This window comes from Podarcis liolepis, assembly GCF_965112155.1.
Source record: "Podarcis liolepis genome assembly, chromosome: 11".
In the NCBI taxonomy this organism is placed as follows: domain Eukaryota; kingdom Metazoa; phylum Chordata; class Lepidosauria; order Squamata; family Lacertidae; genus Podarcis; species Podarcis liolepis.
The window spans coordinates 23,407,335-23,421,183 of record NC_139565.1 but is presented as its reverse complement, the minus strand read 5'-3'; the positions used below and the strand labels follow the sequence as shown (position 1 = coordinate 23,421,183).

Genomic DNA, 13,849 nt, shown 5'->3' with positions numbered 1-13,849 from the left:
AACTCCTCCCTCCCTCCTGCATTCACATTCTTTATTCTCTGCCATCCTTTTGGGGGAGACACTATCTTGTCCTTTGCTTCAGTCAGCCAAATGTCTTGGGTTGGCCCTGTTCCTGCACAGCTGCTATCAACAGAACAAACATGCAGGAGATAATTTTCCTGGATCTCTCATGTCATTGAGCTGATGTGGTATAGCGGCCAGTGTGTTGGGCTAGGACCTATGACTTGGGGGTTCAAATCCCCCCCCATCTCTAGGTGACTGAAGTTCACTAGGTGACTGAGCTACTAACCTACCTCAGAGCTTTGTTGTTGGGATCAAACAGGAGGCAGAGAACTATGCAGGTGCCAGTACTCACCACAAAGTTATTACAGTGAGTGCCACACTTTTAACATCTGAAAAAAGGTGTCAGTACTGTGTACAGTGGTACCTTGGGTTACATACACTTCAGGTTACATACGCTTCAGGTTACAGACTCTGCTAACCCAGAAATGGTACCTCAGGATGAGAACAGAAATTGTACTCCAATGGCGCAGCGGCAGCAGGAGGCCCCATTAGCTAAAGTTTCAGGTTAAGAACGGACCTCCGGAATGAATTAAGTACTTAACCCGAGGTACCACTGTACCCTTGGGTACCCCCAGGAAAAAAGCACTGGAACTATGCCACCTTGGAGGAAATGTGAGATATGGATGTAATATTAAATGATAAAATAAATCATCTACTTTGTCCTGAGAAGAAATAGGGGAAATGGAACGTATAATAATTAAAGGCAGGGAAGGGGATGGATCAAAACGGGGAAAGGAGCAGAGTCAAATTCTGAAACAATAACCAGAAATAAGTGTGCCCAAAGCCAGATTTTCCAACTTGCCAAGGATTCTTAAGTGGTGGGGGACCTTGCTGCTTTCCCCACAAATTATTTCTGGACAGGGACATTAAATAAATGGAAGGGGGAGTTGCACGTGCACACACAAGGTTTCTGAGACTACAACATTCTCTGTATCGCTACCTATACAAAATTTTGACTGCTGTGGAGTGTAGACTACCACTTTTGTATGGTCCTACAAAGTTACACACCTAATCTCTTATGCATGTAGAAAAAGTTAGCTTTTATAGTATCGGATCCAGTACCTTATTAGGACCGTTTCATGCAAAGCATTTACCCGTGTTCATTTCATCATTTTACATCCTTTTATTTTGATTTGGGTAGCAATTCTCCGATTAGATAAAATAGAAATTGGATTTTGAAAATATACTCGCACAAATCTGTTTAAGACTTGAATAATTTATCCAGTTGAAATTTAGGCAGGATTGGATTTGTGGTGGTGGTGATTATTGTATTTGAAATGCAGACCAGGGTTGATCTGATTCTTTTTTTTAAAAGATACATAGTGCAATTGTAGCTTTATTAAGCGAAACGTTTCTTTTCCTACTGAATGTGCTGCAGCTGCTTTGTGAAACATAGAGCAAAGACAAATGTGACATTTTGGAACAGTGGAGCAACTCTGGAAACTCCTTTAGTACATTTGATCCACATTTCCCTTCCGTTGTTGAACTGGAACAAAAGAGGTTCTGCAAATCTTTGCAAATCTTTCATTGACTGGCTTCATACCAAGAAGAACAACTTCTCTGGTTCCTCAAACTTTGGAGCAGTCTTGCACTTAAATAAATAAATAAAAAGTGTATAAAAAATTAATAACGAATGAGCACACAAATGCAGCATGTGGTGCTTTTAAAAATAAAAATGTATACAGCCTGACTGAAGGATGGAGAGGGGGAAATGATGGGCAGCCGAGTTGCCATTTTATTTAGCATTATGCATGCATGCATGCATTGTGGTTGCATACTGTTTTGCAAATGGTTCATGCAGGCCAGGGGTCAGCAAACCTTTTCAGCAGAGGGCCGGTCCACTGTCCCTCAGACTAAGGAGTGGGTGGACGGACTACCGTATTTTTCGCTCTATAAGATGCACCAGACCACAAGACGCACCTAGTTTTTGGAGGAGGAAAACAAGGGGGGGGGGAATATTCTGAATCTCAGAAGCCAGAACTCAAGAGGGATCGCTGCGCAGTGAAAGCAGCAATCCCTCTTGCTGTTCTGGCTTCTGTGATAGCTGTGCAGCCTGCATTCACTCCATAAGACGCACACACATTTCCCCTTACTTTTTAGGAGGGAAAAAGTGAGTCTTATAGAGCAAAAAATTCCTATGCCCCACAAATAACCCAGAGATGCATTTTAAACAAAAGCACACATTCTACTCATGTAAAAACAAGCTGATTCCCAGACCATCCGAGGGCCGGATTTAGAAGGCGATTGGGCTGGATCCAGCCCCCGAGCCTTAGCTGGCCTACCCATGATGTAGACCTTGCATGTACTATAGTTTCCAAATCCATTCCATTTTTAAATCTGGCACCACCTGACTCCACTCCCTGCTCACCTTTCTCAGAGAATCTGAAAAAAAAGTGAACAAAGAGACAGTTATGTCCCATGGAAACATTTGAGGCAAGAATTTTGTCTGCCAAGCAATGCCCAGAAGAAGGAAGGGTTGCTGATGGGAATGGAAGAAAGTTCAGCCATAATAACAGGATTCTTCTCAACTGCAATTCTGACAGTTTCTTGAGCGGCCCCAGAATTATTGGCTCTTTCACCTTTATTGAAAGGACCGTTACTCAGAGATCCTTTTTTCTTTCTCGTTTTGTGTCTTCCACATCTGCCTTGTGCCACAAGTTCCTTTAAAATGTTCTGAGTATGCTGCTGGGTCAGGTCTACTTGACATTAATTGCATTTTCTATTATTTTAACTTCCCTTCCTTCTCTAGAATATATACTACAAATATATTAATTAGAAATGGATGCTCTTCATTCAGTGAAGATGTGCTCAGGATAGATGCAAATTCACACATCACTTTCCCTCACTTCTTAACATGTAGATAAGAAGTTTGTGTGAACACACAAATGGCAACTGGAAGGTCTTGCTAATATATTTTTCAAAGTAACACATTTTGCATTAGGGAAATGGTGGATGCATCTGGTTTTTTTAAATTAATGTTCAAAGAGTTCTACCAAACAACACTTCTAGAACTGCAGTATAAATATTCCATATAAGAAAACACATCACCTAATTCTGTCGTTGTTGGTTTTTGTTTTTTGTTTTAAAAAGGAATTGGGGATGTATGAAAAGTTGAATACAGTACTGAAAAGAGCAAAGAAATTTTCGAGACTGACAGCTGAAGATTGCATTTTCCAATGTGCCAAAGTCATTCCAGCAGTGAAATAACAACTCTCCCATGGAACAGAAAGAGCTACAAATGAAACAGTTTTCTGTTCTGCAGGAGTGTTACAATGTCGGTAGCACTGGATTTTATTTATTTGTTTATTCTTCACGATTCCCTAGTACTGTACTGTAGTTAAATATCCCTGGGCAATGGGAATGGAATAATGAACAGAATTACTTTGTTGTAGGTGTTACATTGCTGAGGAATATAGCCAAAATAAATTCCGAGCAAGTACTTGATCAAAACTGAAAATCAAAACCGTACAGTGAAAAATCATAACTTATTTTAATTTCCAAGAATTAAATTTCAAATTTTAAAGCAAGCTCAGTTTTCAGAGAAATTACGTTTTATAGAATAGAATAGAATAGAATAGAATAGAATAGAATAGAATAGAATAGAATAGAATATATTCTACATATCTGAACGTAACTTTATATTCTTTTTTTTTTCAGGGGTGCAACATCTATTGTCTACAGATGCAGGCAGAAAGGAACACAAAAGCCATTTGCTGTCAAAATCTTGAAGAAAACTGTAAGTTTCATTCCACCGCCACCACCCCTTCTCAAATTTTTCTTACAGAGGTTTTCTTCAGAGGATCCATTGCAAATGCGTTTAGGCTTTAATTGCACAGTCTGACCAATGAGGACGTTCCAGCTTGGTTTGATTTAAATTCATGATGTGCACACCAGCAGCCTTTGGAGGAAATTATTCCCGGAGACATGCTATGCATTTACTCATCTTTTTGTATATTACTATTCTATCTGCATATTGTAAAATGGTTAGTAGAAAATGTATACTTAGAAAACACCAAGTGCATGAATTCCTGATGAGAACAAAGCAGCAGGAAGCCATGGAAAGGACATAAAAAAATACAAGAGGTTCTGCAAACTAACCCATATATCTTGTATGACTTCGTGATTTGAACTCAGCCTTCTATGGAATGCAGAATCTTCTGCACAGGCACAAGGGTGTGGGAAGAAGAAAGAGATTATCACCCCCAAGACTACATGCCAGAAAGAATACAACAGTTCTTGTTTTTGTGAAGGAAGCAACCTTACCTTTTGTTTCATGCTGCAGTTGTACCTGAGCAATAGTTCTGACTCAGGGGGTGGCCAGCCCTCAGAAGAGGGATGGGGGGGGGGAGAGAAAGGTTTAAAACAAGAGTAAAACTGTTTATGTGTTCCTAGAGAATTGCTAATTTCTTCTGTAAGTAGGTTAATGGCAGGTGCTACTTCAACTTTGCTAGCATGCCATACTTTGAGAACTCTGCATTGTGGCATGTTCTCTGAGTGCTGAAGGTTTCATGGTATTATAAAAATAGCATTAGGATTAAAAAATTCAAAAGAGAAGTGCAGTCAGGAGATTCATCTAAGAGCTGGTTATTACATAAGCACCTGCAACTCTCTCAAAAGAGTTGCTATTATTCGAGCATCATATTTAGCTTTGAGGCCGAAATTCATATAAGTTATGGATTTTTCAAATTTGTAAGCAGAATGGTGGGGTGAGGGGAGAGAATTTGGATACAGGAGTGTGGGGGACGGCGGGGATGCATTTCCTTTACAACAACAGTTTTATGATCCAGCCATATTCAATGGCGGAGCTTCATGCTCTGGCACCGGGGGGTGCTGCCCAAGGGGGCAGGGCGTGCATCCTGGGGCGGGGCATGTCACCCACAGGGGCGTGGTGTGCATTCTGGGGGTGTGGTGTGCCGCCTGCGGGAGCAGGGCACCCAGCACGAACGGGGGGGGGGCAGCTGTGATGGAACCCCACGGGATTGTGCTGCCGGGGCGGCACGCTCCCCACTTCCTCCTCCAGTGGCCATATTGACAGTGAAAACCTTTTCAGGTTTCAGTAGGTAAGTGAGGGGAGGCATTCAGTAGAGAAGAATGAGATTTGTATCAGTGGAGATCCAACTCACTTCTGTAAATGGAAAGAGCTCTTCTGTAGGTGGAATAGCACGTTTGTACCAACTGTATCACTGTAGGTCGCTTATTCCACCAAATAAGAGGACTGTTCTTTCTGTTCCTCTTATTTCACCAGGGGAGTTTCAAGCACTACTTATGCACCATCTTCCATGGAGTTTAGACTTACCTTCAACAGTAGCTCCTCCACATTTTAAAATGTTCTGACAATAATTTTAATGAGTCCTACTTTAAGATTGTTTTATTGTTTTCTCGCCGAAGGGGCTTGAAATACTAGAGTTGCAAGCTGAAAATTTAGTACAGTGCAGATGTTCCTATCTGAGACCTAATTCTCATTTTCAGCCCCAGATGTAGCTCGTCGCTCTACAGTAAAATATCTTGACACCACTGTTGAAAGAGTAAACACAGTGCAATGGAGCTATGTGACCATGTTGCAACTATCTGTCTGTCTGGAGTGAATATGCATAGTTCTAGCCCCCTCATCTTTAAAAGATGGGCAAATTGGTTAATATGCAAAAAAGCAGCAAATTAATAATCAGGGATATGGGACGTTTTCTATATGGAAAAAATCCAGATTAAGGCCCATCATCTTGGGAAAGAAGTCAGTAAGTGCTTTTGGATGGGTGCTTTCTTGAATGACAGGCATGGTCATTCAGCATATCCAACCAACAGCTACAGGAAACATTGGTTAAATCAATTTATAATGGTCTCTTCCATTTTGAGAGTTTAGTTTAAGGAGACAAAGTAGAACGTTATGGAAAAAAAAGATTAATGCAAAATTTGGCATACGCGGCTCTGCAGGCCCATTTATGTTAACAATTATTTTTCAGTGGATCCTGTGGGATTTCATTGATGATCAAGGTATACACAGGTCGCAAAGCTTGCTTACCCTTCTGAAAAAGGGAGTTCATTGATAGGTGACTTTTATTTGAGAACAGCTTGTCCTTAATCCCCATGTTTTGTTTAGAGTCCTCAATAAGCTAAAGAAATGAAGATGGGGCTGCTAAGATGGACACTCTGGAAGGAAATAGATTAAAGGTGTCTTGTTATCAAAAAATTAAAAAGGGCAATATAAAAAACGGCTCCCCTCCCCTTCCCTAGTTGTTGCTTGACTCCAACTTCCTCTCTTGAAACTCGAATGAAAAGTGTGTTGTGATAGAGAGCACCTTTGGGATAAACTGATGACATTTATAAATTAAAACAGATCCCCTGAGGGACATGGAAGCATTCTAGTCATGTTAAAGGGAGTCCCTCAGGGATGATTTTTGAGAAAATCATTGTACTAATCTTCCCAGAGAAGAGGGAAAAGATATGTTTTATTCCTGATCACGACCCAAACTGGCAACAGTTTTTACAGCAACTGTTATTGTGGGACTTAAGGCAATTTTAGGTTACATCCCAGCAGATAAAATATCCAGAGATGGAGCCAAGTCTACTTGTCTCTCAAAAATAAATCTTCCCTACCAGCAGCAGTTGAGGTTACTGAATGTCTTTAAAGACTGAGGGATCTGCTCAGGCTTTAGAGACACTAAAGTGAAATTGCACTTGGCTGCAGTCCTGCACCCATTTACCTGAAAGTAAGCACAATAGAACTAAATAGGAAAAAGTAAGTCCTCCTCAAAAGTGAGTGGACATGCATAGGATTGTGTGCTGTCACAAATCTGAGCCCCTAGGACGAACCATTTAACTGTCATGTCAACTTTCATTCCAATTCTGCCAACTTGTTCACCCCTCTTTGATCAAATCTTCTGCTCATTTACAGTCAACTGCTGCTTCCATGTGCATACCAGCAAACTTATAGCTAGTCCAGCCATCAGTCTTGTTCTCCACATTCTGTTTGGCCTTTGTTGCTCAAACATGAAATACAAGAATGTTTCTGCGTTTATCTGTTCATTCACCACCTAATTAATTACACAACAGAGCTTTTTAAGGTGTAAAACCGCTTCAAAGATCAGGGAGGGAGCATTATTGGGTTGTTTCTACAGTCAAGCCTTTTAGTAGTGCTTAGGCATTGCTTTCCCACTGTCCACTGTAAGCAAAATCAAAGCAGTAATTCCATGCAGTGCTGCATATATCATAACCATTCCCGCAATGTTCATCACAATGGGCAACAGCCTATGCTTTCTTGGAAGTCCCAAGTGATTCTGCAGGATTTGTTTAAAAGAGTAGGTGCATGAGAATGCAGCCTCTGCAAGGGAGCAGGAGGAGGAGCGGAAAGATAAAGAAGAGAAATTCAGATGTCAGAAGTTCTCGCATCACGCAAGAGGCAGAGTTGAACTGGGCCCTGAAATTAATATAATTCATTGACCTAATGATTACAGAAAATCCAGATGACAAAGCTGCTAAAACATTTGCATTCCTATGTTTTCATGTTGTCATACTTTTGCACGCTGAATTACACTGGCTTATTTCACTTCCTGTGAAACTTCAGCATAATGTTGTTGAATTTGGGCTGGCATAGCAGGTTGAGGGAGAGGGAGATAACATTTTCAGTGGTTGCCTGTCTGGATGGCTACTTCAGTGCTTTTCGCTGTCCATTCTTTGTCCTTCAAAGGAGAAGGCTTAGCTGAAAGGGGGTTCTTTACATGAAAGTGACTGTGAGGCATTCATCACACACATTTGAATGTAATATGGAGTCTGGCTCTGATAAAGTGATAACCTGAAGCTTGAATGTCAAACGTAGCATAGTTTAACTATGATAACTTTTTAAAAAATCATTTAAAAACTTGTTTGCTTCTGTAAAGAAGAGCCGTCTTCATTATTACTCTAGTTTCTAGACTTGGCATGATTATTTTTCGGCTAAGTAAAGCTGGCAGTGCTGTGATTCCATTTTTCCAGTTAGCTGCTGTTCTACAGCCAGATGTTTAATTTACGGTAAGTAAGGTAAAGGTAAAAGTCCCTGGACGGTTAAATCCAGTCAAAGGTGACTATGGGGTTGCAGTGCTCAAATTGCTTTCAGGCTGAGGGAACCGGCGTTTGTCCACAGACAGCTTTCTAGGTCATGTGGCCAGCATGACCAAACCGCATCTGATGCAACGGGACATTGTGACAAGTGCAGAGCGCACGAAAACACCATTTACCTTCCCACCGCAGTGGTACCTATTTATCTACTTGTACTGGCATGCTTTCGAACTGCTAGGTTGGCAGGAGCTGGGACAGAGCAACAAGAGCTCACCCCGTCATGGGGATTCGAACCGCCGACCTTCCGATCGGCAAGCCCAAGAGGCTCAGTGGTTTTGAGCACAGCAACTTAGCACTGACCCTTTGGACTGGAGATGATGGGGTCTGAACCAGAGACCTCCTGTATGCCAAGCAGCGGCTGAACTACTGAGATGCAGACCCTCTATTTTTGGCAGGGCTAACTACCCATCTTGCAAAAATGCATGCAAAGAAGCTGTTGCACCAGCTCTCTTTCTAAATAACAGCAGTTTTAGTGGAGAGCAGAGTTATTTAACCCTTTCCTGTGCTGCAAATTGCTACTTCCCTCATATATAAGCTGCACTCACTCCGTAGGGTTCCAAACACAGCTTGAATCCTGAAGCTCAAGGTTAGTAAAGCAAGAAACAGCCAGCAGTATTTCGCTGTACCATCTGTTGACCAGACTGTTGGAACTAAGCCAGGTAATGTGCAGCTGAGTCTTGTTTCTATGAACACCAAACTAGTGCCAGAGCAGGGCTTGGTAATAGGTTTGTAAACAGTAGAATGGATTTCACTTTATCCAGATTATTGGTTTGCCCCCCCCCGCCCCCCGCAAGGTTTTATCCTAAACATTTGGACTGTTAATGATGATGCATACTTTATCATTTATAAATTATATAACAAATGATAAGTATCAAATAAATGTGGTCTTCAGTGTTGAGACACAGAAACTCTGCAGTGCGAGATACCAGTGAGCATCCTCATAAACATTTACCTGTTGTTGTCATGACATGAAAAGCTCACTAATGCCATGGTAGTGGCTGCTAAAACATTTTGATGGTAAGCATAGGTACTATATTTCACAAACATTAATTCACACATGTATTCAGAGCAAAGTTTAGAGATTGGGTACATTTTTAGCAAGACCTAGGGAAGACAGGGTTTTTTCCCCAGCTAGAATTCGGCAGAACACAGTTCCGGCAACTCTCACCTGGGCGCCATTGCTGTTATAAGAGAACAAGGGAGGCTTTCATGGTGAGTTCCGGCACTTCTTTTTCTAGAAAAATAGCACTGTATAAGGATATACTATTTTTTGTACCATGAGCTCCAATGTATCCATTGGGCCAAGGCTAAACTGGGCGTAAAGCTGTTATAGTAATCTGTAAACAAACATGTTATTTCAGATGTTGCCTGCTGAAGAGCTCTGTGCAACTCTAAAGAAGTTGTTTCAAGAAAAGGTATTGCGATATTTATATATATATATATGATAATAGGAAGAGTATTAAGTGGCTTCAGAAAAACTAGAACTGCAAAAATATACCCGCCCAGTTTAGTAATCCCATGCAGCAAAAGATCTGCTTGCAGAGGAAATTCTCTAAGTATTTTTCCATTCTTTTCATTGATGTTGGGCTGCCTGCTCCATGGGAAGTGAAAGGAATTCAATGTCTGTACACACACTGAGTCGCACATTCGAAGCCTTGTGTTTAAAGCAGCCTTAGGTAAATACCATTCATGTAAATAAATTATTACTAATCAGTCAGTAGCCTTATTACTTTGACTACAAAGCAGGGAGGAGCAGTAAGAAGAACATTGTGCCTTGAACCTGGACGGCAGCCTGTTTGTTGTAATGGTAAAGAGTGCGTTTCGCCTAGTATTTATGCTACACATTCAGCTAAATGCGCAGCATTCATTCTGCGAGGAAATAAGTAACATGTGTGCAGCAGCTGTTGCTTGGTAGATGGCATTTACTGCAACTATTGGTCATGAATTCTATGTAACGATTTTGAACAAACATTAAGGACGGGATTCACCTAATGAAGCCTGCCAGCAGAAGCTTTGTGCAAGGGTTTCCACTTGTGCAAGGGAACTTCCTCATTTCTTCCCTCCCCCTCCCCGCCCCAAACATGCCCCCTGCCCTGACATTGCATCTGAGAGGGTCAGGAAAAACCCCAGAACAGCACATACAGAGGGGGGAATGTTCCATCTGGCAAGCAAATATGCATGCAGATGGAACCTTGTAATTCCATCCTGAGACTTCAAAATGTTAAAGTAGGACAATAATAAATGCCAACTATTACTCTGTGGTATGAACATGTGTAGATATCATACTGGCAAATCAGGGATGGAAACTGCCAAATGGAATTTCTGAGCATTGTATGAACTGGAAACTGGAAACAAACAAAAACAAAAATCTGCTGGGTGCGCAGAGTGCACTGAAGGACTGAGTAATTAATGTTTTATTTTATAAAACTGAGTGATGAGTTCTGCTGAAACATGCAACATTCATCTTAAGTGGAGAGGCAGTCAGAAAAACTACTGGAGCTTACAAAACAGTAAGATTCCCCCCCCCCCTTGTTCCTTTCTTCCGTTCTTGTTTACCCTCTAGGCACTTATTCCTTACCCTCTTGTTTCAGCTAGCTTGCTGGGTCTTTTCAGAGCACAGAGGAAACCTTTCCCCTCTCCCAAATGTGTAAACAAGTGATATAAAATTCTGTCTTTGAGCACATTTCTAAAATTAACTTTGTAGTGTTGTAAAAAGAGAGTCCTCTGTGACATGTTGGCACTAGAGGGTCACTGCTGCCTCACACAGAAGTAGCTTGGGGGCACAGATATTCGCCAGCAGGGAGTGCTTACTAACCTAATAAAACAAAGGGAAGTCTTGCTTCATGTACACCTTGCTTCTGTTTCTTGAACATATTTCCCCCCCACAGACTTAGTGTAAACTTACTTCTCTTGTCTCCTCAGTATCTTGAGATATTCTCAAATCTGTCTAAAGCAGCTGATCATCTTTGTTTCAGACTTCAGACCTCTTTGTGCCCCTGATCACATCTACTATTAATTTTATTTTTATGATTTCTTTTCATTATATAGGTTTCAGTGATGTTGACCTCGGTGCCTGGAGCATTTTCTCCTCTCACTGGTATTAGCAAGATTCCCTCCACCATCCCCTCCACCCCCTGAGAATTCTTGCCTTCCACTTCGCAGAATTATAGAGTTGGGACACTAAGGGTCATTTAGCCCAAACCCCTTGCAATGCAGGCATCTCAACACATGGTCTCCCATCCACTTTGACACCATGCCAGACCCTGCTTAGCTTTGCAAATGTGCTAGCAGTTTTATTGCTACACCTCTAGTCTTTGAACAACATACTGTCTTTTTATGTAGACGTTAAACTCAAGAAAGGAAGGCATATTTTCTTATATTGGTTTTTGCAGTCACACTGATGTCATTGGAACTGTGCTCAGAAGGTAATTGGGCACAAGGCAGCTTTCAGAATAATAATGTGTTTCTAATATATTGTGTAAATACCGGTATATAGGATGTTTGAATGGTAATGCAAGATTTTAAAAAGTAGCCTTGCTGAATGAGACAGGTGGTTGTAGCAGGTTGTGCTGCCTGCAGATAGAAAACTTTTTGATTCAGTGGAACTTCCTGTCAGCTGAAACAATGGGTACTGACCAAATTTCCATCATAATTTTGTATGAAACGTCACTGAAATCTTTGAAATTTCTTTAAGAATGCTGGTATATTTGCTCAAATATCTATTTCTTAACCTGCAGCCTTATCCTAAATATATTAGCATGCAAGTAAGTCCCAGTGACTTCAATAGGACTCACTTCCTAGGACATGTGTTTAGGATTGCACAGTAATAGTTAAAAATGTCTGATGAATACCAACAACTTATTATGAATCCCCCCCTTTAACTAGGTAGACAAGAAGATTGTCCGAACAGAAATAGGCGTTCTACTTCGACTTTCACATCCAAATATTGTAAGTTGGCTATTTTTTACAACACAATTTTTTTTTGCTTGTTTGCTTGCGATACAGATGTTTTATTGTGGAACCTTTAGGCAGAATGAAAAGCAGAGGAAAGTAATAAGAAGTAATTAAAAACAAGAATAAGTTCAAACAAACCCCAAGACCAAGTTAATGGGATAAATGAGACATTCATCCTTCACTGTAACTTCCTTGCTGTTGACCTTCAAAATATATACATACTTTCTCTGAAATTTAAAAATTCCTTATTTTGTGCCTTTCTCAGATAAGACTGAAGGAGATATTTGAAACCCCCACAGAAATCAGCCTTGTCTTGGAGCTGGTCACGGGAGGAGAACTGTTTGACAGGTAGGCAATGTGTGAAAGTTATTCTATATCTCTTGCAGGAATGTTGTTATAATGAAGAGTTACTATTGAATGGGGACTAGTTTTCCACTGTCCTGCCCTGAAAACTGCTGTGATCTTGCTCTCCTCTGGCTCACAGGGCAGACTTCAAAGTAAATGTCTTTCTCAAGGACCTTCCTGTTAGGTTGTAAGAGGAACAGGCCTCAGGCCCCTTCTCAGCTAAGCCCCTAAGGCAGCCTTTCTCAACCCTGGATCTCCAGATGTTGGTAGACTCCCATTGTCCCTGACCACTGGTCCTGCTAGCTAGGGATGATGGGAGCTGTAGTCCACCAGCATCTGGTGATCTAAGCTAGAGAAAGGTTGCAGGCAGTACTTTAAATGCCTGAGGGCGCAAATGCATCATAGCCAGTACTGCAATCACAAAAGAAGCCATGACCTCAGGCAGAAGCAACTGGAGGCAGCCTGTTTCTAATGTTTTCCCTCCTAGGCTTCTTAGCAAGAACTGTGACTGCATTACACATCACATGGTGTCCCTGCTGACATTTCTGGTACCTGGTCAATATGAATAAGGTTGAAGCCTGTTTTTGTCACAGCAATGGTGTGGTTCACACATCACGTTTCCGAGCACAATTCAAAGTGTTAGTGCTGACCTTTAAAGCCCTAAATGGCCTCGGTCCAGTATACCTGAAGGAGCGTCTCCACCTCCGTTGTTCTGCCCGGACACTGAGGTCCAGCTCTGAGGGCCTTCTGGCGGTTCCCTCGCTGCGAGAAGCAAAGCTACACGGAACCAGGCAGAGGGCCTTCTTGGTAGTGGCACCCGCCCTGTGGAATGCCCTCCCACCAGATGTCAAAGAGAAAAACAACTACCAGACTTTTAGAAGACATCTGAAGGCAGCCCTGTTTAGGGAAGCTTTTAATGTTTGACGTACTGTAGTTTAATATTTTGTTGGAAGCCGCCCTGAGTGGCTGGGGAAGCCCAGCCAGATGAGCAGGGTATAAATAATAAATTATTATTATTATTATTATCACATTAAACCATTCTTAAACAGTGGTTTATTTAAACAAGTCAACGAACCTTGTTTAAACCAAAGGATGAACTGCAAATTATCGAAGTAATTCTGGTTTGTTTCACCCTTTTATCCCATTTGGCTTCTAACTCTCTTCTGCCCCTCCTTCTGACATCACTTAAATGTTTGCAGCACCTAGTTACTGGCATTGCCTCACCATGCCACCATTTCCCTTTCCACTGGTCGGCTGTGAGAGTGAGAGCTGTCATCAAACAACTGCTCCCTCTTTCCATTCTGCCAGGAAAGAGACACCCACACTATTTTGCAGCTTGTTGTTTCTTAAACTGTACCCCTTTCCTCTGCAACCATGCCTTTTATTTTTCTTTCCCCAA

General features: G+C 41.5%; 1 protein-coding gene across 2 annotated transcripts in view; it reads left to right on the top strand.

The window, feature by feature from the left end:
- The window catches only part of CAMK4 (calcium/calmodulin dependent protein kinase IV), an 84,321-nt gene that overhangs the window by 31,087 nt on the left and 39,385 nt on the right, over positions 1 to 13,849 (top strand). Inside the window, exons 3-6 of one of the 2 annotated variants that reach the window (XM_083464601.1) lie at positions 3,721 to 3,799; positions 9,513 to 9,566; positions 12,037 to 12,099; positions 12,371 to 12,453. In XM_083464601.1, the coding sequence (XP_083320727.1) occupies positions 3,721 to 3,799; positions 9,513 to 9,566; positions 12,037 to 12,099; positions 12,371 to 12,453 (279 nt within the window). The remainder of the gene's footprint in view (positions 1 to 3,720; positions 3,800 to 9,512; positions 9,567 to 12,036; positions 12,100 to 12,370; positions 12,454 to 13,849) is intronic. The other variant, XM_083464602.1, reaches the window with a different exon arrangement.